Below are 23,634 nucleotides of genomic sequence, written 5' to 3'. Positions count from 1 at the left end.
ACCCCTCGACCCCCTGTAGGGGCTGCACTAGGCTGGGGGTGGGTTGGGGGCAGTGAGGAAGTTCAGTGACAGGCCAAGGTCTGTCGAGGGGCACACTCCCTTGGGCTCCCTTCAGGGAAGCTGGAAGACCCTGCCCGGTGGCCGCAGGGCCTGGCGGGAGCGTGGATGCCCAGGCTGGTGTGTGTTGTACCCACCCCTCCTCGGCCTCCCTGCACTCAGGGAGGCCTCCCTGCACTCCCTGGAACCACCAGAGCCTTCTAGAGGCCCCCCGTGGTGCCGGTCCAAGTTGGGCCTGGGCACCAAACAGCCACACTGTCCTGTTCTTCTGCCCGTGTGCTCAGAGCCAGAAGGGCAGCCATGTCCCGGCCTCGGGCGCCCGCCGCTGATGCAGTCCCTCAGGTCCCGGGGTCAGGGGCGCTGCTGAGAGGGGCCCATGCTCGGGGATGTCCACACTCGGGGGATCTCTGCTCGGGGGTGGGGCACTCAGGGAGCCTGTGCAGCTCGAACCCACTGCTGTCCTAGCCTGGGGCTCAGATGCTCCCCCCACCGCCGCTGGGGACCCCCTCCGTTTGTCACCTTGGGTAGGTAGTGCCTACCCTGCCCACTGACGTGCACCAGGGCCGGGCAGGCTGCATTCTGTCCTGAGAAAGCACAAAGATGGCCAGGCGTGTCCAGTGGAGCAGGGCCGGGAGGAGCAGGGCAGGTGTGAGCAAGGGCGAGTCTGCAATGGACCTCTCCCCACCCCCCCGCAGGCAGACCACCTCCCTCTCCTGCCCCCATCCTGCACCCCAACACAGGCACCGGCCCTCGGACTAGGAGCCCCAACCTCCTCCCAGGCTCCCCATGACCCCCCACACTCCTCACCCCATCCAGTGCTCCCCACCCTCGTCCTGCCGGCACCCCCTACGCCGGCACCCGGCCTCTCATCACAGCCCTGCCCTTCCAGAGGCAAGGCCAAGTGGACAGTTCCCAGGCCATGACCTCTACTGCCCTGACCCTCCAGGGTTCTCCTTTTCCAAGGGACCACAGAGCCCAGAGAAGGTTTCTCACTGTAGGGTGGGGTGACCTTTGGGCTGAGCAGCGAGCCAGGGCCGGGTGTAGATGTCCAGGGCCGTCCTTGGCCAGATTTGGGGATCCAGGGAGAGAGGCAGAGTAGGGCCTGGGGCTCCGCTTCGCCCCCTGCCCCCGGCTCAGCATTGTGGGGGGAGGGGACGCCCGGTGGCCAGTGTAGAGCAGCCATGGAAGAACAGAGCTTTAGACCAAAGGCTGACAGGCTGGGTGACAGGAGCTTCCCAGAGCCTGGGTTAAGAATTCGGAACCTCGCTCTGGGCTCAGGGAGCAGTGCTACCTGCACAGGTCAGGGCTGAGCCTGGCCCTGCTTCTGCGTGTGTCCGCCAGGGCTGTCCTTGCAGGGGCGGAGAAAGTGAGGGTGGGCAGGGGAGGCCTCCACGGGGTCTCCTGGTGGCAGCCTGGTGCTGCTGGGTGGCGGGGGGAGGCCGCTGTGCTCCGAGGTCACCAGCCTCCTGAGGTGCACGCTGCCCCACCTTGCTGGCCCCCGTCCACGGCTGGGAGACGGGATGTGCACACCTCCGTCCCTCAGGCCTCTCTGGGCTCCCAGTAAGGGCAGGCAGCTGGACTTGCACGGAATTCCGGAAGGAACGAGAAAAGGAGCAGAGGCAAAATCACAGACGGTAAGCATCCAAAGAACGGACTTCTGAACGCTAATCCTGGCCCACACACTCTGAGAGGCCTCTCCCTAACGCCCCCCACCCTAGCCCAGAGGCCTCAGGGGCCAGTCTGGCACACTGAGCAGGTCTGGGCTCACCGTTAATTAGCAAGCCACAGGCACCTGAAAGCGGATTCACTTTGCGGCTGCATCAGCAGGAATATAGGGCCCAGAATGTGGGAGGGCACCGGTTCATTCTCCCCCTGCTAGGATTACACCTAGGGTATTTTTTCTGGCTAGGGACACTGGCCTGTAGCGTGCCCTAGTCACCTGGCAGGGGGTCTGGAGAGTACGGGCTGAGGGCTTGGCAGTAGCCAGAGGAAGTGTGAGCAGCAGATGAGTGAGGTGCCTCCCAGAAGGCAGGTGGTGTGTGCGATCTCCAAGGAACTGACAGGTCTGGGTGGCTGTGGAGTGCAGAGCCACGACGGGGAGGGACCCAGAGAACTACCCAGGACCAGGCCGCGTCTGACCAGATCGCTGGGTGAGAGGCAGGATGTAAGCGTCCAGGAATCTCCATACAGAGCAAGGTGCTCCTGGGAGGGCCATGTCACTTGATTCCTACTAGTCCGTACGTCATCGGCGATGTCCGGTGTCTCTGGCTCTTTCCTCTGGGGCAGTTTGCGTCTCGGTGAAGGCTCTCTCTTCCTGTCCCCGTTGGGGGTTGAAGCATGGCCGCAGCAGGTCTCGGGAGAAGGTAGTCTGAGGGAGACCAGCCACCAGCGGGCAGAGCTGCCCTTGGTCTCCTGTTCTCGGGGACCCACCTGCGATGCCCCAGAGAAACTCTTCCTAAGAACATGTGCCCATCTTCTACGGGGCAAGGGCGTATCAGCCAGAGACAGTGCCGGAGCGAATGGGGTGCTGCGGGGTGTGGGGGCTGCTGCCCAGGCTCCAGCTCAGCCCCCTGCAGCTGCAGGGCAGAGTTTGGGGCAACGCAGGGAGGGGGCAGTGGAAGGCAGAGTCGAGCCGAGTGGAAGGTCAGTACTTCAGGAAACTACTGCCCCCATTTCCCAAGTGACCATCTGGATAACGGCCCCCAACTCTGACCACGTGAACCCCACGTGGGGGAAGCGTGCTGCAGCCTCTCCATTTTGTGCGGGTGCGTGGACGGCACCTACCCCTGGCAGCAGAGGGGTCTTCCTGCTCCTGCCTCCTCGGGAGGGTACACAGGAAGGCGCAAATGACACTGATGACCAAGAGACCCCTCCCCCGGCAGGGCTGGGACCACATACCTCTCAGAGTGAAGGGGTGTCCTCGCCCTGCTTTCAGAGCCCCTGCCGCACACACAGTGCCGGATGCGCCAGCCCCCATTGCCAGGTCTGTGTGGCAGGCTGTCCCTCCCAGCGTCGCCCGAGCACCCGCCCCCAGCTCACCCACCTCACGGCACACAGGGTGTGTTACTCCACTGTGAGGTGTCCCAGATTCACGGGAGGATGTGCTCCCCCACACGCCCCTGCTTCCCTCCAGCTTCTCCTGAGCGGGCGGCAGGTCTGTTTCCTCTGGCTCCCTTCCTCCTGCAGGTGGTCAGGCAGACCCCCCACTCCTTGGGGGCTGCTGGTGTGGCCAAGGGCAGGGCCACCCTGGCTCGGGCAGGAATACACCCTTGCGTCAGGGTAGCTTCCAGAAGTCTCCAAGATGGCAGCTTGCATGCAGGGGTTTCCCGGGGAGTGCTCTTGGGAGCCCCACCCATAACGGGGCTGGCAAAGCGGAATGGGCCAAGGGAGCAGCTTCTGTGCCCGTGGGGTGCTCTGTGCAGAGAAGATGCGCAGCTGACCCCACAGGGTTACCCCGGACACACTGCCTCTGATGCACGCATCACTTGTTGAAGGCAAGTCTGGGGGGCCTTGGGCCGCGAACTCTGGCAGCGTGTGCCTTGGTCATGACAGGGGGTCCCCAGCAGCACCCCACGGCATCCACTACAGCCTGCCACCTTGTCAGGCTGGGTGCCTGGACCCCTGAGCTGCAGCTCCCCGAGGCTGCGGGGGTGGGTCTCCGGGTTCTCCAGCCCTGAACGGGGCAGGCTTCCTGTCCGGGGTCTCCCCAGCCGGTGCCAATGATGGATGCGCACAGGTTGGGGGCACCACCTGGCCAAAACGGACCTCCTGGAAGCTGCACGCAGGCCCTCCTCCACCCCGTGTAAGAGGCCAGTCTCTGCAGGCTACAAGCGCCCTCGCTCCTGGCCCTGAGCTCCAGGCGGCTGCAGAGGCGGCCCAGGGCTGTGGTCAGGAAGTAACGTTGTGCAGGATGTCACGAAGAGCGTGCAGACACGGAGAGAGCCAGGCACACAGGGACCGGAGAAGGGGTTCCTGAGAAGTGGCGCCCCCCTGCCAGACGCCCTCAGACATGTGACCACACCCACTCACAGAGCACAAAGGCGGTGATCACAGCCTTGGGGTCAGCGTGCAGCCTGAGCAGTCCGGCCGTGCGGAGAGCGGCCCAGCCCAGCTCCCTGAGGCCCCAGCCATCCCAGACTGGTGAGTGCACCCCAAGCCTGCCGTCCCCCTGCTGTCCCCTCCATGAGCCCTGTCCTGCCCTCACCCTGCTGGCCACCACAAAGGGCTCCCAGGAGCAGGGCCCCGGGCTTCCCATGGGAGGACCGTGCCGAGCTCCAAGCCCAGGCAGGCATAGGGCAATGGCTGAGGGGACAGTTAGCCTCCGTCTAAGGTAAGATGGTGGGGGGGTAGTGGGGGGCAGAGGGAGAGGAGGAGGAAGAGGGAGAACGGGGGAGATGGGGTGGGGCGGGGGAGAGCGTTTGGGGGGGGGAAGGGGAAAGGAGGGCCCCGAGGAGGAGAGTGGACAGTTGGACAGGGAGAGGGAGGGCAGAGGGCGGTGGCCGGAGGCAGGCACAGAAGCAGGGAGACCAACAGAAAGTCAGGACAGAGGACGGGGTCGGCCTGGGGGCCCCACTGCTCTCCTGATGGGCTGGGGGTGCTCCCTCTCTGCAGACCGGCCTGTGGCCCCTGCCAGAGGAGCGTGGGGGCCCCACTCCATGGGCCATGGCCGACGGTCCTTGGACAGGGCCACGGGATGTCAGGGGGCGGCGGGGGCAGGGAGTAAAGTGGCAGAGGTCTTGGGCTGGGCTAAAGCCTCCAGTGGAGAAACCCAGAGGGGAGCCCCCACAGAGCTCCCTTCCATGGCAGGGGGCCGCCGTCCGCACCTGGAATCTAGGCCCTCTGGGCGGGGCAGGGGAGGTGGCCTCAGTGGAGCTTCTTGGGGTCAAGAGAGGGAGCCCTTGGGGCTGTTACTGGAAGCGGGGCAATCGGGGGAGACAGAGAGCAGGGCCTTCGAGGAGGAGGAGCGGGACCACAGCAGCACTTCCCTCCCTGCCCCCAGGTGAAGCTGGTCACCCCCGTGTGGCTGGAGCCCCCACTGGCTCCCCGCCGCCTGTCAGGCCGTGCGCCCTGATGGCCTCCGGGAACAGCCTTCACGGCTGCGTAGCCGCCCCGGGCGGGCGCGTCCTCTCCCAGGTTACCAGGGTCTCCATCTGCTTCATCTTGGCGCTGGGGCTGCCGCTCAACGGCCTCGGGCTCTGGGTGTTCTGCTGCCGCCTGCGCAGGTGGACGGAGACCCGCATCTACATGGTAAACCTGGTGGCGGCCGACTTCCTGCTGCTGCTGAGCCTGCCCGGAGTCCTGCACACGCTGGGCCAGGAGCAGGGGGACCAGGAGGGCCCTCTGTGCAGGGTTCTGCAGAGCTTCTACTATGTCAACACCTACATGAGCATGTGCCTCATCACGGCCGTCGCTGTTGACCGCTACACCGCCCTGTGCTTTCCCCTGCGGGTCCGGGCCTGGCGTAGCCCCCGCCAGGCCGCCTTCACCTGCCTGGCCCTCTGGCTGCTGGTCTTTGGGGCTGTGGCCCTGGTAGCGTCCTTGCTGCCTGCAGATGAGAACTTCTGCTTCGGGCAGGGACATAACCGGGCCATCAAGATGCTTGTCTTCTCCCTGCTGTTCTTCTTCCTCTCACTGCTCATCCTCAGCTTCTGCTCGGGGCAGGTGCTCTGGCACCTGCTCCGCAAACACACGCGGGCACCGCCCGAGGAGGCCGGCCGCATCCTCAAAGCCCTCCGGGTAGTGGCCACCAACCTGGCCACCTTTGTGCTCTGTTTCCTCCCACTGCACGTGGCCTTGATGGCCAAGCTTGTGGCCAGTTGGACAAGTGCAGCCTGCCCCACCGTCCAGAGCATCACTGACTTCGTGCAGGTGGCCGCCCGCATGGCCAACGCCAACTGCTGCCTGGATGCCATCAGCTACTATTTTGTGGCCACAGAATTCCAGGAAGAGGTGGGGGCCATCCTCAGAATGCCCTGGCCTTTCCAGGGATGGATGCGGGGCGCTCCTGCAGGTGACCACCCGGACCTGGCCGTCCGCGGGGGGCGGGGGGCAGCTGAGGAGAGCAATGCAGGAGGGGCCCCCCACACGGCCCTGCAGCAGGCAGCTCAGGGCCCCCCGGGTCCCCCACAAGGCAACTCTTTCCCCTCCTCCATGGCATCCAGAAGAAGTAGCCTCCCTGCTCACAGTGTGCCTTTGGATGCATGAGTCCTGGAGACGGGGCTGTTGCTCAGCAAGGAGAATTCAAGCAATGAATTAAAGGATCACCACCAGATCTTTCTTCTCCCAGCTCTGCCGGCTTAGCCCCTTGGGCTGCTTCCTTCGCAGTGTGCGCCCCCTTCCCCAACCCCAGCCCTCAAGCTCCAGGATGCAGGGTGACCCTGACCTACGCCAGGCTGACCTCCAACCTCTATGCTCCACCCCTGCAGGTGCTCAGGAAGGGAAGGACCCTCTGAGTACCCAGGTAGCACTCCTTGGCAAGTACTGAGGAGGGTGTTAAAAAAAACCACATTTTTCTGTGTCACCTATAGATTATGATTAGACACCAAAATCTATCAAAGTTCCAAGGTCTCTCTTCAGGCCTGTAACACCACTGCAGATAGAACCCCCTAGATCCCAGGGCTGAGGGACGCCAGGCTCTAAGTGAAGGGATGTTTACAGAGACACAGCAGCTAATTAAGTTTAAAGACATTCCTTTGTAAAAAAATGTTCAGTTGTGTTCCTGAAGAGCATCAAAGAGGTCCAGTCCTTACCTTTGGGGTGCTCCTTGGGGCCCCTTGTCCCTCCACACACTTCATACCTCTCAGCACCACTGGCAGCCCCCATCTTCCCACTCTGGGCCAGGCCCGTGGACACCCGCAGGCTGCGCTGAGGGGCCTGATGGCTCCTCTGTTAGCGGGGGACAGGGGGGGCTCTCCCCACAACACTGTGGCCGTCAGGATGTGTCCACCGGGCTGGGGCCCGAGGGCACAGCTGGGAATGGAGTTTCAGGATCAGCACAAACACCTCCACTGAGAAGCGGAGGCAGGAGACAACCCTGAGGGGCTCATGCTGGAGACTGGGGTCCCCAGACGGGGCCTGAGGAAGCAGAAGGAGGTGCTCCCAAGAGCCTCAGGTGACTAGAGGGAGAATGGGAGACTCAGACCCCTGTCCCCTTCCCCCCCACCCTGCTCCTCTCCTCTCTCCCTCTCCCACCCACCCCTGCCACCTGCCCCAGCCTCCTCAGAGCCGTCTGCCTGGCGGGGCAGTCTGTGGGCCCTCCTGGGCATGCCCCCCGCCACACAGACAGAATGAGAGCAGCTGGCCTCCGGGCTGCGCCCCTGGCTGGACCCGTTACCCGCAGCGCCACCAGCTTCCAGGTGACGGAGATGCACGTCCTGACTCTGAGACAAAGCAGCAGGGCCCCGGACCTGCAAAGAGGTCAGTCCCATTCTGCGAGTGCACCAATGCCCTGGCCTTCTGCTGCCTGCAGACCCAGGCTCACGGGGCCTCCCCGGCCTCCCCGACCTCTGGCAGAGGCTCACCCTCCCCCCCCCCACGCTCCCCCCACACCGGCAACACACACTTGTTCTGGTCAAGGATAGCTAGTCGGCGGGCCGCCGAGAGGCCGTCTGCGTGGCCAAGGCTGATGGTGGCATCACTGCCCGTGGCCACCGCTCCAGCAGCTGTCCTGTGTAGAGCTTCTTGCGGTGCCAGGAGTGCAGCCACAGTTACTGGCCCCTCCGTCCTCTTGGGGCTGCCAGCTGGCTGCCAGGGGGGAGTCAGGCCTGGGCCGCATCTCCCCCTCCCCACACACAGAAATCGCAGGGCATAAAGTCCACCCCACCCGGTCCGACCCTGACCACCAGTGCATGGGGAAGGGGCTCCTGAAAGGGGGTCCCACTGCTCTCCTGATGGGCTGGGGGGGGGCTCCCTCTCTGCAGACTGGCCTGTGGTGCCTCGGCAGAGAACCCTGAGCGGGAGCGACCCGTGGAGGCCCAGTCCTCCATCTCCGCCTGTCCAAGGCCCCTCAGGGCAGCGGTGCAGTTTGGCTCAGGGAGGCAGCCACCCACTGTGAGCCCGCTGGTGCAGCCACCCTCCCCAGCCGGTGCTGCCCTTCACCCAGGGAGCCCAAGTCCCACTCTGGGGAGATGCGTGTGGTGGTCCAGGGAGATGGGGCTCTTGCTCCTTGGGGCTCCGGCTGTTGGCAAAACACGTGGGAGGCACATCACCCACTTCTCCACCTCCCCCGTTAGGGTCCCTTCCCCCCAGGAGCAGCCCCCTGGAGTCTAGCTTGCAGGGCTGATCCCTTTGAGGACCCAGGCCCTCCCAGCCTGGAGGTAGTGTTGGGGCACAGCACGCTGGGGGGCCACCATGGGGGACAGGGAACTTGCCAGAGTCTCCTGAACACCTTGAGCGTTGCTTTTCAGCTTGAGGCAGAAGGGGCTGCAGTGCTGACCTATCCACCAACAAGGTATACAGGACCTGCCATATGTTGCAGACACTGGTCTAGGCGCCGGGAGCCTCACAGGGTCCCACGGGGGGGGCGGGGAGGGGAGAGGCTGGGAAGTGAGCCAGGCTGGATCACAGAGCGCTTTGCAGGGGAGACGCAGGGCTTGGGGGGTGTTCTGAAGGTGGTGGTGGGGGGCGCCCAGAGGGGTTTACGTCAGAGGAGTGAGGAGTGTGGCTGTGCTGCAGGTGGGGGACCGGATGGCAGGGCCAGGACGTCAGTGGGGGACCAGGGTGGCAACGGTGGGGCTGGGACTGTGATGGGTTCCGGGATCAGGATGGAGTGTCCAGGCCATCACGGGAGTGCGGCGCCTCGACCAGCCATGGGGAGGCTTCAGCGCAGCGCTGTACAGTAGCGTGGCTGAGGACGAGCGGGGGCTTCCAGGAATTAGGGTGACCCCGTGCAGGCGCGGAGGGATGTGAGGGCCAGGAGGAAGCAGGGGGCAGGCAAAGGCAGGGGGCCCAGGCAGCGAGGAGGCAGATGGGACCCTCTGCCCTCAGGGAAGCGCTCTCTGGAGAAGGGGGCGGGACTGGCCAAGGGGCCTGCTGTGTCCCCTCTCTCTCAGGGACACGCCCCCACCTCCCACCCCCAGGTACCCGCTGTGGCGTCTTTACGCTTCATTCAGCAGAGCTCCGCCCTGCTCCACAAGCCTTCACGGGCGCGACCGCAGGGGCGGGGCCAAGCAGCCAGGGCCCCGCCCCATGCCCCGCCCCCGCCAGAGACTCGCCCCTCCGCGCCGGGGGCCACGCCGACGCCCCGCCCGCGCCAAATGCCACGCCCCTCCGCGCCCAGGGCCCCGCCCAGCCTGCCAGCCCCTCCCTCCTTCCTCGCTGGTGGGTTGACCCGGGTCGCAACGTGACACGTCCCCCCTTAACGGTTGCGCATTCGGTGGGGCTGGGGTTGGCTGGTCCAATCCCTTGCTCTTCCCGAAAGAGAACGAGGGGGCGGCCCTTAACCCTGGGCGCCGGGGGCCGAAGGTTCAGGTGCTGTCTTCCCAGATTGGGGAGACCCGCCCCCCTCCCCGATTTGCCCTTCCCGTCTCAGCTGCGCCAGCCAGGATTGAGGATTTAGGTAGTCTATGGAGGGAATACCCAAATCAACAGGGACGCCAAAGCGCCAACAGGCCGTGCGGGGTGCGGGGCTGGGGCGGCGCTGCCAGTGCCCGCAGCCAGCGCGGGGCAGGGTTCTGGGGGCTGCCGTCCTCTCCTGCGGCCCTCTGACCCTCCCAGGGGTCCCCCCGCTCCAGGGCTGGCTTAGTCTACTCGGGCCGCAGTGACGGACACCGCAGACTGCGTGGCTGGGAAACATTTCTTTCTCACTGTTCTGAGGCTGGAGGTCAGACATCGGGGTGCGTCAGGGTCGGGGTTCCAGTGCCTCCTGGTGCAGACAGCCTTCTCACACTGTCCTCACATTGAGGGGCCGGGTTGCTCTGTGGGGGCTCCACCCTCATGACCTCTTCACCTCCCAAAGTTACCCCCTCCTAATCCCATCACATCTCAACACAGGAATTGGGGAGGGGGGCCATTCAGACCCCAGCAAGGAGCAGGTGGTGTATGTAAATACCCTGGAACTTGCCTGGCACACAGTTGGCGTCCCAAAGTGTTGGCATCCACTGAGGGGACTGCCAGCCCTCCCAGACCAGCTGCGCTTGGATAGTGGGGTGCCCCCCCTGCCATTTTCCAAACTGAAACCAAGGGTCCCTGCCCTCTGCCCCAGTCACACCCAGCACACACCCAGGATCACGCTGTCCAGTTATCTTACCAGCAAAAGACGGATTTACTTGAAAATAGGACAGAACGACAAGCCAGGACGAGAGAGCCACGGGAAGCCAGGGGCGAGTCCAGAGCACAGAGCAGAGGTGCTCTGTTATAAGGGGAGGTGGGCGGGCCCTTCTAAACCAGAAGTCCATTGGCGTACACGGGGAGCTGGGTGTGTAGCGGCTTCTCATTGGCTGGGACGTGACGGTCTCCCATTGGCTGGGCTGTTGTCGGGGGGAGGAGAAAACCTGCCTTAGTCCTCCTAGGACGGTAGGGTATCCGTCCACCTGCACGGCCCCTCTCTTCCTCTGGTGAGGAAACCTCTCAAAGCCCTGGTACACAAGGGGCGCCGTTTTGGACTTCTTTTAAGTCAGCATGACTGTATATAACCTTTGCTTAACCACGAACCTGGTTTATGGCCCACCAAGCATCCTTGGTACACCTGCTTTGTAAATGAGTAGCCTAAAGGCAAACCATCTCGTCCTTAACATAGGGATCCATGCTGCTCCTCCCGGCATTCCTTGACCTTAGAACTCATGATTCCGGCCCATGTGTTAATCTATAATGTTTCTGAACTTTTACAAGACTGTACCTCTGACCTACTGATTTGTGGCTCTTTATGTAAAAAGGTATATAAGCCTTGTAAAAACTGTTCATTCTCTGGAACACTTTCTTCCCTGTGAAGATGTGTTTCCCGGGCAGCTGTCCTAATCTGGGCTTGAATAAAACTATTTTCTTCTTGTATTAGTGTTCTTTCTGGTCAATTTGCATTGTCACCTGTTGGGTCTGCAGTTGACAGCCAGAGCTGGGCACGAGAGCTCCCCCTGCTGGCCACCGGACACGCTAACTGACGTTCCCACTTGCCACACCCCTCTCTCCTCTCCCCCAATTTTTACTCCTAGCTGCCCCCTCCTCAGTCCACCGCAGCCTCTGGAAGCCTGCCTGTCACTGCCCTGTTGCCTCTGCCCAGGAGCCCAGTGAGCCTGTGTGAGCCTGTGTGAGCCTAGTGAGCCTTGGTCCAGCAGTCAAACCTAATAAAATAGAATTAAAAAAAAAAAAAAGAATGTGGTCCTTGATCTCGGCTGCAGGAGTGCAAATTCAGGGGGCGTGCTTACCAGCCTGTTTCCTCTCGGCCTCAGGTTCTCGCTTGTAGCCTGAGGACCCTCAGATCCTGGGTCACCTCTAACATTTGTGAAGCCCAGGACACTGATGTAGGAAAGACATTAGGGTTCGAAGCCTACGGCCAAGAAAGAATTCTTGAACCATCTTTGGTGCAAAAAAAGTGGTTTTATTAAAGCTTGGGGACAGGATCTGTGGGTGGGAAGAGCTGCCCCGGGGTCATGAGGAGCGGCCCATTATATGCTTTCAAGTTGGGAGGGGGTTAAGGACAGTGTAAACCGCCCAGGTATTTTGGCAGCGAGGTTTCCAGGGTCCTGAGGGGGCTAGCTGTGGTGGGGAAAAGGTCATTTACTACCGTCTAATAAAACCTGAGTCATGAGACCCTCCAGATGTACATCGGGGGGTCATGTGCTCGGGGGATGACTGCCAGCATGTATCTTGGGGGCTTTAGAGATAAAGGAAGGTTCCAAAGGAATTTTTATGTTTTATTTTTTTTTAAAGATTTTATTTATTTATTTGAGAGAGAGGGAATGAGAGATAGAGAGCACGAGAGGGAAGAGGGTCAGAGGGAGAAGCAGACTCCCTGCTGAGCAGGGAGCCTGATGTGGGACTCGATCCCGGGACTCCAGGATCATGACCTGAGCCGAAGGCAGTCGCCTAACCAACTGAGCCACCCAGGCGCCCAGGAATTTTTATGTTTTAAAGTAGACTTACAGGATCCTGGGGGTCAAGGTAAGGTTGCTTTTGCCCTCAGCAAAGTATCAACGTTGAGGCAGGTGAGTCCCTAGAGGAAGGTCACTCTGCCTGTTTCAAGGACTTGTCCATGGGCTGTGGGTGGTAAGGAAATTTAGTAATTTTTCTTCTGCCTCTATTTCCCACATCAGACATGACCACAGGTGGAGACCCACATGCTTGTCTAAGTATTTAAAGCTTACATCTGTGCCTTTGAAGCCTGGCCTTGGTGCTTGCCCCAGTCGCCCCCCCCACCCCGCCCTGAGCCCTAGATCACAGTGCTGAGGGGCTGCCCTCTCCCTGGTCAGGCCCTGGGAGTCCGAGCCATAGCACCAACTGTGGGACCAGGCCAGGATTCCTGGGGTGACTCCTGAGCGGGGGACAACAGGGGGCCTTCGTGGGCATTCCCTTAGCCATCCAAGGATTTCTAGGAATCCTCCCAACAGCTAACATAAGCAGAGGACAGGGCAGGCCCTCCCTGCCCGTGCTCTCTTTGAGTAGCTCTGAGAAACAGCCTCTGCACTTGCTGGGAGGCCCTCTGGGTCCAGGCACTGCAGGCTTTGGTCCCTCTGTCTGTGACATTGAGGTCAGTCCAAGAGGCTGGCCAGCTGGTCACCATCTCCCTGCCAAAATGTGGAGCGGCTCTGCCTCAGATTTGGGAAAGTGTGGCCGCGCCTGGAGAGCCCTGTGACAGGGCTGCTGTGGGCTGGATGCGAGAAGCTATTAGAGGGAGGGCTGGCCACCCACAAGATGCAGCGGGGGGTTCCTTTGATAAGACAGCCACCTGTGTGGAGGCTGCAGCCAAAGCCCAGGAAGATGGTTTACTGCTGCTGCGGTGGATTGGGGGGGCGGCGGGGGGGCGCATCCCAGGAAAACCTGGGCCAATGGGGGCCTCTCAGCCGCGAACACCAAGGAAGGACTCAGCATAGGATTTGGGCTGTGGGAGTGATTTAGGGCAGGGTGGAGTGGGCAGGAGTTTGCGGATGGTGGGCAGCCAGACGGCGTCTCCTCTCCAGCGCTTGTCCGGGCAGGTGGGTGGCGTGAGGCTGGCTGCTGCCGCCGGTGGAGGACAAGGAGCGGTCGTCCACGTGGGCCGGTGGGCGACGCCGGGGCCGCCTACCCTTGTTTTGTTTTCCTCCCAGACATGGAGACCCCTCCGCGACGGCTGACGTCCCGTGGGGTCGCCTGCAGCACCGGGGACCGCGACGGCTCGGCAGTGAGGGGGGCCGCTTTTCTCTCTCGCCGCCCCTCTGCCCATGGGCACGTGAGAGCCGACGTCTGTGGTGTCGCCGCCGCCCTTTGTGGGCGTCTGCTTTGTGGCGAGGTGGCCTGGGGCCCAGGGGGCAGCAGCGGTGCAGGCAGTCATCAGACACGAAATGCCCGCCGGCCCTGGCCACGGGCCACAAAGCCGAGGGAGACCGATGGTCAGCACACTTTCCTACAAAGGGTCAGAGTTCATATTTTCAATCTCCTTTGGCTCTCGCCAGCTCCGCCCACAGCGCTGGGTCGGCAACGCCAGTGGACAAGGTCATGTGCCAACCAAACTCTCCCGACGGGAAGCGGCAGCGGGCTGCAGTCGGCATGGGCCCCCCCCCCCGCGGCACGCCCAGGACCCGGCGGGTGATGGCGGGCGGTTCTTCCGTGAGCCCGTTCCCCACGGCCCTGGAACGGAAGGATCTCCCGGGGCTGCGGTGGGGGCCCGAGGGTGGCAGGTCTTCTGGGTGGAGGTGGCAGCCCCCGGACTTCTGCCCAGATGTCCTCCCCCCAGCACAGGGACGCTGGTGGCACGGGGCACCCCCAAGCTCCCTCTCCCCAGGGGCAGCTCAATACAAGTACTGGGTTCCTTTAGGGTAAAGTCCAATTTTCCAACATGGAGGTTTGGGATGAAAATACGAGGGAAATTTAAGTGTCAAGTGTGACCTGGGGACGGGAATCTACCTTTGGAAGTATTTGAAGGAACAGCTGTGGAGCGTCTGTCGGCCGGTTCCAAGGACAATCACGGGTGCGAGTGGCACTGAAACAGCGGGAAACACAAGGGCCGGGCCACAGCAACGTAGGCCCGCCGTCGCGGGGCGCCACCGGAGCGGGGTGAGCAGGGCGGGGTGAGGGTTTCTGGGGTGACCCACCCCACCCAGGAAAGAGCCCAGAGCGCCGCGCTTGCACGACCGGGGTGGGTGGGATGGGGGTCTGAGTATCTGCGACACTGGGCTTTCAGCAGGGGGACCTCAGCGCGTCATTTGTTTTTTTAGGTTAGCCTGGCCGTACGCTGTACGGGGGCCATGGGGCAGGCAGGGGAGCAGGACCCTGCGGCAGATGTCCCAAGGCTCCCAGCAGTAGCCGGATGGAACACTCAGACCAGGGAGGGCATGGGAATCCTGCTCGGCTGGACCGCCTCGGTGGCCCACGTGGATGGCGTTGTCTGCTGCTCGACTCTGCTCTGGTCCCCTTCATGGACGAGCCATCTCACCACTTCCTTGGGCCACTGAAAAGTATGTCTGGATGACAGGTGGACAGAGCCCTGTGTCTGCCTCATTCAGGGCAGCCACCCTTGTTGGGAAGGAGGCCTGCCATCCCTCCAGGTGGTGTGGACCCTTGTCCCTGGCGTGACATGTTCTGACAGTGCTCTGAGGATTGAAGGACAGCTGGACCCCCAGCATCAGGCCCCCGGCCCCCGCCAGACCTCCCTGGCCTGCTGATGGCCATGCTGGTGGGGAGCTGAGCCGAGCGGGGGCCATGGTGCCCAAGGTCAAGCGTGCAGGCGGGGCCTCCACGTGGTCTGTGTCCGCAGGCTCTGCGCTGCCCTGCCGAGTTCTAAACTGCCCACAGTCATCAGCTCCCACTGTCACCGGGGCTGGCCAGGCCGTGGCTGAGGTCAGAGGTGGCCAGGAAGGGGGTAAAGATGCCGTTGACCTCTGAGGTCCTTTCCAAACCAAGCACCAGACCTGGGAGCAGGGAAGGGGGTCGGGGGTCCTGCAAAATCTTGGTCACCTTCATAATTTGCCTGAGGCTGGCCTGGCTGAAGAGGGGCGGGTTTGACCCGTGACCTCTGTCACGGGCTGCCTGGGGCACTTCCCCTGGTGAGGTTCAGGCTGTGTCCCCGCAGGAGGTTCAGGGAGGTTGGCTGGAGGAGAGCGAGCCCACCCCTGCCCTCGGGGTCACGGCTGAGCTCAGGTCCCCGTTGGACACCCCTGCGGCCCCATCTCCTCTGCAGGAGCCCCCGAAGTGTGTTCTGGGCACCGGGTCCTGAGAAACGCTGATCAGCGTCAGAGTGGGGCGGGGGGGGAAGGGGGCCCCCAGAAACAAGGGTGGGGATGGGCTGCTTGTGGAGGAAAATCCTCATCGGGAGCTGGATCTCGGGGCGAAGGGGGGAGGTGGCCCGTCCACGGGGCAGGCCTCCCGCAGCCGCACACACGCTCGAGCCGTGAGTGCTGACGGCGAGGGTGATCTGCCCTAACAGCGTTCCCAAACTTCCGTCACCTAAATTTTGTTAGTTGAACCTGTTAGTCTCCTGTCAGAGCAAATGCATCTCTTGGTCCACACCCATGTTCCTGTTCGCAGGCTTGAGAGCCGGGCGCCCCCAAATACCGTCCTTGGGTCCAGGACTGCGGGAAGGGACAGGGTGCCCCTCGTACACATCGATGTCCCCAGAATTCCAATTCTGTCCAGCTTCAGTTCGAGGGATCACAGAGTCCCTTAACCACAGCCGTGAGTCCAAATGAGAGAAAACCAAACTTGCTTTAGATGAGAGACCACATATCGCAGATTCTGGATCAATAGAAGAGACGTATTGAGGGGCGCCCGGGTGGCTCAGTCGTTAAGCGTCTGCCTTCGGCTCAGGTCATGATCCCAGGGTCCTGGGATCGAGCCCCGCATCGGGCTCCCTGCTCCGCGGGAAGCCTGCTTCTCCCTCTGCCACTCCCCCTGCTTGTGTTCCCTCTCTCGCTGTGTCTCTCTCTGTTAAATAAATAAATCTTAAAAAAAAATAAATAAAAGAAGAGACATATTGAACAGCAGTGAGAATATTCTACTTGCACTGTCTGGAAATCACATAAGATGAAAACTATTTACTAATAAGATCCATGTGTGTAGAATGTACATTTATAAAACACTACCCTGAAATTACCATCTTATCAGGTCTCTGGGACATTGTACAGACACTTAATCATAGCAATAAAACCAAAAGAGAAAAAACAATTGGATTTATTTTAGAAGATAAAAATCTGGCTGTGTTTCTGGGTTGTTTGATTACGTGTGTTAGCAACGACAAAATACTGTAAGCACACTCCCCACAAACAGAATGACGTGGAAGCACTCGTAAGAGTCACCTGCAGCTCTTGCACATCGTCTAAGAATTATAATCTAAGAGGTTCCCATGTGAGCCGTGAATGGTCATTTAATAGCAGTAGCACCAAAAGAGAAAACCAAAATCGTTTCAGTAGAAAGAAAGGGGTCTGACTGTGGTCCCACATCTTCAGAAGCAGGCTCAGGGGAAGGTGGGGCAGCTCGGACGGACTCACTTTTGGGACTCTTGGGCACGGGAGCCCCACGCACTGATTCAGCGGCAGCTGAAGGCAGACAGTGGAGAGGGGTCTGGGAATGCCAGTGAGGCTGGCACTGAGGGGGACTTCTGATGAAAACTGGAATGTTGATGTGAAGGGCTTGTATCTGCACCCCCCGGCGAACGTGCTGGGGGGACAGATGCTGTGTGGGCCCGTGGGACCAGGCAATGCTTCCCCTACCTCATAATGTAAATTAGAAGGCACGCTGATGCCCCCTTCCTCCGATCCTGATTGGGTGAGCTCAATGGGGGCCAGTAAGATGGCCCACGCCCTCCCACTGTGAAACTCAGGTGCTAACGTGCTCCCAGGCAAGAGCTGCTTGCCTGGCTGTCCACCTGGGCAGGCCCGGGGCTGGTCCCACCCTGCCCTGCGGGGCCCAGCCCAGACTGCATGCAGGGCCCTGGGCAGCCATGGCGGCTTCAGGGTCGCTGGGAGAGAGTGCTGTCTCTGGGGTTTGGGGCCGGGACGGTGAGCCCGGCTTGGGCCAGGAGGCACTGAGGGCCACCTGGGCTTTGGTGGGTCCCCTTGAAGGATGCAACAGATGCTCAGGAGCCCTCTGGGCCTCTCTTCGGCTGGTGGGGACCGGCTTCCACTAGAGAGAGGCAGCCTGTCCCTTCCCTCGACAGTCCAGGCCTGCTCTCAGGCTGGACCCCGGGGAAGGGGTGGGTCATGTCCTGCAGCTCCTAAGTGATGACCTGCCCGGGGCGAGATTTCTGTCTGAATGCAGATGCTGTGTCTTCCCGCCAGGCTCCTGGCCGCTCCGCAGGCCGTGCGTGCTCCCGGAGGCCCGATGTCTCTTTGCAGAGAAGCTTTGGGGTTTTGAATTTGTGGCCGCCTGGGAGGGGAGAATTGGTACCTGATACAGTCTGCGTTCCTCTTACCGTGAGCGATGCTGCTGGGCATCAAAGTCCGTTCGTGTACCTTTTTCTGTGAACCCTCTGTTCATGTTTTGCTTTTATCCCCGTTTTTGAAAATATTTTTTAGAGAATTCTTTGCACATTAGTTTTTACTCTTCATCTGGGACCAAGGTTGTAAACTGTTTTTTTCCTAGTTTGCTGTTTGTCATTTGACTTTGTTACGACGTGGCCACCTACAACCAGCGCTGGGTTTATTAGGGATCGTGAGAGGAATCGATGCTTTTCACTGCTTCTGGATTTTCTGTCCTGGTTAGAAAGATCTCCCCTACTCCCACATTTGGAAAGAACTTTACCCATGTTTTCAAGTTTTCACAGGTGGGTCTCTGTTGGCTTTTGAGTCCCTTCTGGGATTTTACTCTGGTGCCAGGTACAGATCTCATCCTGTGACCTGGTCCCAGCACCGCTTACTGAGATGCCTGCCTGCTACCCAGTGATGCGAGGGGCCACGCTCAGACACTACGTGTGCTCCGTCCTCGGGCCTGGCAGTGGACGCCCCCTCCGCCCACAGGCCAGTAGCACTTCCTCTGCCTGTGAAGGGAGTGGCTTGTTTGATGACCCCACACAGCCAGGCCCGCCGCCCATGTGTGTCCTGTGTGGGCCTTTCTCAGCTGTTCTGGCTTATTTTTTTCATACTAATCTTAGAATCTGGTGTTTAGCATAAAAAACAACTTTGGCTTTAATTATTTATTATTTTTATTACTATTATATATTTATAATTCTATATTATATAATTTTATGCTAGTAAGTTTATTATTATTGTATTATTAACATTTATATATTAACTTGGGGAGAATGGACATCTTTAGGATGTTGGGATATCCTATCTAAGAGCAAAGAGTGACTTTCCCTATTTTCTTTCTTTTTTTTTTAAGATTTTATTTATTTGTGAGAGAGAGAGAGCACAAGCAGGGGGAACGGCAAAGAGAGAAGCAGGCTCCCTGCTGAGCAGGGAGCCTGACATGGGGCTCAATCCCAGGACCCTGGGATCATGACCTGAGCTGAAGGCAGACGCTTAATCAACTGAGCCACCCAGGTGTCCCATGACTTTCCCTGTTTTCAAGTCTTTCAGGAATTTTTAAAAATTTTCATTGGAACCAGGCTTTATGCCTTCCTCGTTAAATGTATCGCTAAGCACTTGATAGCTTTGCTGTCATTGTTACCTTTCTGCTCCTTGTTGGCTGTGTGAAGCCTACTGGATTTCTTTTGCCTGTTAATGTTGCCTTCTGCTACATTAACAAGCTGTTACAGTTCCTGTCAGATTTTGCACTGTTTCCTGTATCACTATCCTATGATCTGCAAATAGGAATGCTATTCCTTTTTTTTTTTTTAAAGATTTTATTTATTTTTTTGAGAGAGAATGAGAGAGAGCACGAGAGGGAAGAGGGTCAGAGGGAGAAGCAGTTTCCCCGCTGAGCGGGGAGCCCGCTGTGGGACTCGATCCCGGGACTCCAGGATCATGACCTGAGCTGAAGGCAGTCGCTTAACCAACTGAGCCATTCCTCTAATTGTTTCCTCCCGTCCAGTTGCATCAGCCCGTGTCTCGGGCACCATCCTCGGCGGGACGTGGACGCCTGGCTGTCTTTCTGACTCAGCCAGAACGTCTGTGGTCTGTTCCCACCGAGCGAGGTGCCATCGTGCGCGTGCATGGTGTGTGTGATGAAGAAATTGTCCATCACCTTCTAATATTAACTCCTTTTTGGACAGGGAATGGATGTCGTATTTTCCCAGATGTCTTTTAAGTGTCAGTGGAGATGACTGTCTGATTTCATTCCTCAGTCAATAAGGTGAATTATATTAAAGAACAGCCCAATATTGAACCACTCTTGCCTCCTTCATGTTAAACTTTTTTTTCAGTAAGTTTTAAGTTGTCTTCCACGTTAGTAATCGGTTCATCAAAGCTTTGTATGAAAATTGTGTTCTTTTCCATCAAATGCAGTGTTCCTTAAATTTAATGTGTGCGTCCAAGCTTGTGGAGTTTGCTTTACAATGTTAAAGTTTTCCAAAATAAAGATCCCAAACTCCAAGAATTCTAATAATTTGCTGATATACTTCATTGCAATGTCCACACGTTGGCTTTTCTTATACTAATTTACTGGTTACATTTGCTGTGGGAGCACCGGAAGCTTCTGACCTGGAAGTATTTGTGCAGAGGCTGCGAGGATGTTCTATGGGGATGGATGTGCCATTGGCCTGTGGTCTCGGGCCCCCCTGAGGAACCTCTCTTCCTTCCTGGGGCTGTGACCTCTGCTATCATCCCCCAGTCCCCCGTCCCACAGACTCCCTTGGAAGGGAGCTGGTCGGCCCCCCATCCCAGTACCACCCCTGTGTGCTCATGGTCCTCCTTCTAGAAGCCTCCGTGCAGCCCCATCAGGCCCTGCAGAAGCTACACGGGCCTGGCTGTCAGGGCCCGCCCTGGGGGGGCCTGCTCACCTCTCCCAGGGTGGCCACTCCGAGAAGGGGCAGGGGAAGCTAGGGCCCAGACGGAGCACCCTCACTGCCAGGTGGGTGAGGAGAGGATTTAAAGGGGGTGAAGGGGCAGCCACAGGAAGTGGGGTGGGGGAGGCTTCTTTCTCTCGCATCCCCTGGGAAGCTGGTGCAGGAAGACATGGCCACCACACAAGGGAATAGCTCCCCCAGGACCTCCCTGTTTTCTGTCTCTCAGGACAGCTAACACCATCGGTGCAAACTTCTCCACTCGGGTCTTCCCAGGACCTGGGGGATGCACACTGAACCTCTTGCCTTCCCTCCCAGGTCTTACCTTTGGTTCTAATTTTGAAAAGAAGAGGCAAGAGACACCTTGTGGGACATGGAGGTGACTCAGACCAGCCTCCCTTGTGGACTGGTCTCACCCCTGCCTGCCCTTCCAGAAGGCTCTGTCAGGCCAGGGAGACAGGCAGGTCTCAGGAATGGTTTATTGACAAATGGTTTCCGGGGAGGAAGTGGTGCGGCCTGGTCCCCCCTCAGCTCCGAGGGGTCCCAGGGTCCAGCCAGGGCCGCTCACCGGGACTGTGCCGGCTCAGCTGGAGCCCGGCAGCTGCTGCCCCACCCCGCTCCGCACGGGCTCCCGGCTTCTACACCCCTCTGCAGGCGTCGGGTGTCTCTCGGTCCCAGGGCCCGCTTCCCTCTAGGAGTCCGGTACTTGTTCTTCTGGTTGTATAAGAGGTTCCTCTGGAAAAGGCGAGGAAGGTGGCCGTGGTACAGCAGGACAGCCAGGACCATGCCTGCGAGAAACCGAGGGTCAGACCTCGGGGCCTGGCAGGCTCCTGGATGCTGACCCCCAGACCATCCATGTGACGGGGGATCCTGCAGACCGGGGCCTGGGCGAGCCTGCCTGTCTCTGTCAGGGAGCCCTTATCTAGCTCCTCCCCAGGGGCCGACTCCCAGACCACGACTCCCAGACCCCAGACCACACTCTGGGGACCCGGGCCCAGCATTCCCTGCACCAATGTCCCGAGCCACGTGCACAGCCTGTTCCTTCTTCCCAGGGCTGCCTCCTGAAGGTGACCTGTCATCCGTATGAATGGCGGTGTGGGCGAGAGCGGAGGTGAGGACCGAGCGGGGAGAGAGCAGGGGGGCTGAGGGCAGGGGCAGGGCCTGGCCCCTGGTTCCTAGGTTCTTTCCCGAACTTGCAGAGCAGAGAATCCTGAATTCCCACCTGGCTGCCCGGGTCATTGGGAAGGTGTTTGCCATGGCAGGAGAGGGGAGCACATTATCTCTAAGTTTCATGTGAACCCTTTAAGGACTCCAACTGCAGTGTGTGGGCCCCACAAAGGTCAGGGGTGGCCTCCAGGGACACTCCAGCCACCGTGCTCCTGAGAATGGCCCCTGGGCCCACACATGCCCGTGCTTCACTTGCCGCACCTCCTTTACCTTGAGTGGGATGCTGGGACCACGCCCGCTATGGAGGAGGGACATCCCAGGGAGGTGAGTGACTTGCTCAGGGTCATCTTGGGCACAGGTGGAGAGTCACGGCCCCGGGGAGCCACCCCCACTTCCCAGGCCCAACTGCTCTAAACAGACAAGAGATTCAGTAACCCGCCAGCAGGGAAAGAAACGCCACGGAGGAGCCTGAACAGCCAGGAATCGACAAACGTGAGTGGGCCCCAGACAGCAGAATCCTCAGCCAGCAATGCGGAAGGCTGAAAGGCAACCCGTTTCATTCCACAGAACCCCAAAGTTCCAGCAGGGTGCAGCCCAGGTCCCCTGGAGGTGGGATGTGCCCGGTGCTGACCTGCAGGGTGCGCTGCACTGTGTGTGAGAAGCTCAGCACCCCAGTCCCCTGTTCCTATGGAAACGGCCTTGGCGGTCCCCACCCCGACCCTGGCAGGAGGCAGGGAGGCTGTGCGGACTCGGGACAGTAGGAGCACCCCAAGGTGGGAGTCCCCTCCCCGAACAGGGACAAAGTGGGCATGCGCCCAGAGGGTGCTGCCCTCCCAGCCTCTTCCCCCCTCATCCCTGTGAGACCTCCAAAGGGAACCCTAATGGCTTTGGACAACATGACGGCAGTTACGGAGTCAGAGGCTGTACCAGGTTGAATGGAGTCCCCCCTGAATTCATGTCCTTCCCAGAACCTCAAAATGTGACCTTATTTAAAATAGGATCTTTGTAAATATAAGTAGTTAAACTGATGAGGTCACCCTGGAGAAGAGTGGACCTATCTCCAGTGTGGCTGGTGTCCTTCTACGAGGAGCAGCGGAGACAAACAGACTCACAGCAGAGGCCACATGAAGACGGGCCGAGATTGGAGAGGTGCGGCCGCAAGAGGTGCGACACAAGGATGCCCAGAACCGACAGCCAGCACCAGAGGCCAGGAAGTCAGGGAGGGGCCCCGCTGGCCCTTAGAGAGAGCATGGCCCGACACCTACCTTTCTGAGCACTCGCCTTGACCGAGTGCAAGCAGCCCCTGAATTGTCTCCCCACCAGTGAGCTGGACCACAGGCGTGTCCACCAGGAACGCTTCGTGTGTCCTCCCCAAGGCCCCGTCCAGGGCTGGCCCTGTCTGCTGCCCGCAGCGACCCTTACCTCTCAGAGGACCCCGCCAGTACACCTGGGTGTACTCCAGGAGGGTGTGCCCCGAGCAGGGGAAGGTGACCGAGGTGGCCAGGGCGGGGTTGAAGAAGGCAGACGTGAAAGGCCCAGCTGTGGGAAGAAACACAGGTGGCCCCTGTGGGGCCCTGTCTGCTGCCGCCTCTCCTTGGGACGGAGCCCTGTGCCTGGGGCCTGGAGCTCAGCCCATCCTGACCCCCCGATGCTGATGGGGACATGGGCAGGAGGGCCACTCAGCAAGGCCGGCTCACGGGATCAGGGAGCAGCCACGAGAAGAGGCTCTCCACGTCGTCCACCACCCATCCCAACCGCTCACCCCTGGATGAACTCCCCTCCCCCACCCCTTTTCTCCCCCATCCGCCTGTGGGAGGTTGTCCTTGAGAGAAAGGGGGACAGAGACAGACAGAGACAGAGATGGAGAGAGAGACAGAGACGGTGAGATGGGGAGACAGAGGCAGAGACAGGGCGGCGCCACAGAAGGGCTGAGCCCCGTGAGGAAACAAGAGAAGGGAGGAGGGACGGGGCAGAGTGGGAGAGCGCCGGCATCCCTCTACCCTGGGCCGGGTGGACCACGGCCAGGGAGCAGCGGCTTCGCGCGCGCAGGCCCGGCCCGAAGCTGGGGCTGGAACCAGGCTCTGGGGGCCGTGCCCTGGATGGCTGCTGGGCTGAAGCAGGAGCTCCCGGCGCCTCTCCAGGGCCGGAGTCCAGGCAGACTGGACACAGAGCCCTGCTCCTGGCAAGTTTCTGCTCACCTGTGCCTCAGTTTCCCCACCTGTACGTGGGCTCTAGCGAGGCGCCTTCCTAGGCACAGTGTCTGTCCTCTGCCAGACCGTGGAGAGCGTCTCAGGAAGTCAGCCCTAAGTGCCGGTTCCTTCCCTACAGGCCTAGCCTGCCCCAAACGCACACTCAGGAGGGCTCAGCCCTCAGGCCCTTCTAGCTGTAGCCCTAGCACCTGAGCAGGT

General features: G+C 60.2%; 1 protein-coding gene across 1 annotated transcript; it reads left to right on the top strand.

The window, feature by feature from the left end:
• Positions 1 to 3,015: 3,015 nt before the first annotated feature.
• LOC114210839 (G protein-coupled receptor 35-like) lies at positions 3,016 to 6,328 on the top strand. Its single transcript, XM_028105253.2, has 3 exons — positions 3,016 to 3,211; positions 4,089 to 4,197; positions 5,057 to 6,328. The coding sequence occupies exon 3, from the start codon at positions 5,128 to 5,130 to the stop codon at positions 6,259 to 6,261; it is 1,134 nt and encodes a 377-aa protein (XP_027961054.2). The 5' UTR covers positions 3,016 to 3,211; positions 4,089 to 4,197; positions 5,057 to 5,127; the 3' UTR covers positions 6,262 to 6,328.
• The last annotated feature ends 17,306 nt before the right edge of the window (positions 6,329 to 23,634 follow it).

Source organism: Eumetopias jubatus, unplaced genomic scaffold, assembly GCF_037043125.1.
Source record: "Eumetopias jubatus isolate StellerSeaLion01/CBP00866 unplaced genomic scaffold, mEumJub1_p1.0 scaffold_3, whole genome shotgun sequence".
NCBI classification, from domain to species: domain Eukaryota; kingdom Metazoa; phylum Chordata; class Mammalia; order Carnivora; family Otariidae; genus Eumetopias; species Eumetopias jubatus.
Note: the sequence above shows the minus strand (reverse complement) of the source record. Positions and strands in the feature narration are given on the sequence as shown.

Coding starts and splice junctions, on each gene's coding strand:
- LOC114210839 (XM_028105253.2), top strand. CDS start 5,128: ATGGCCTCCGGGAACAGCCTTCACGGCTGCGTAGCCGCCCCGGGCGGG.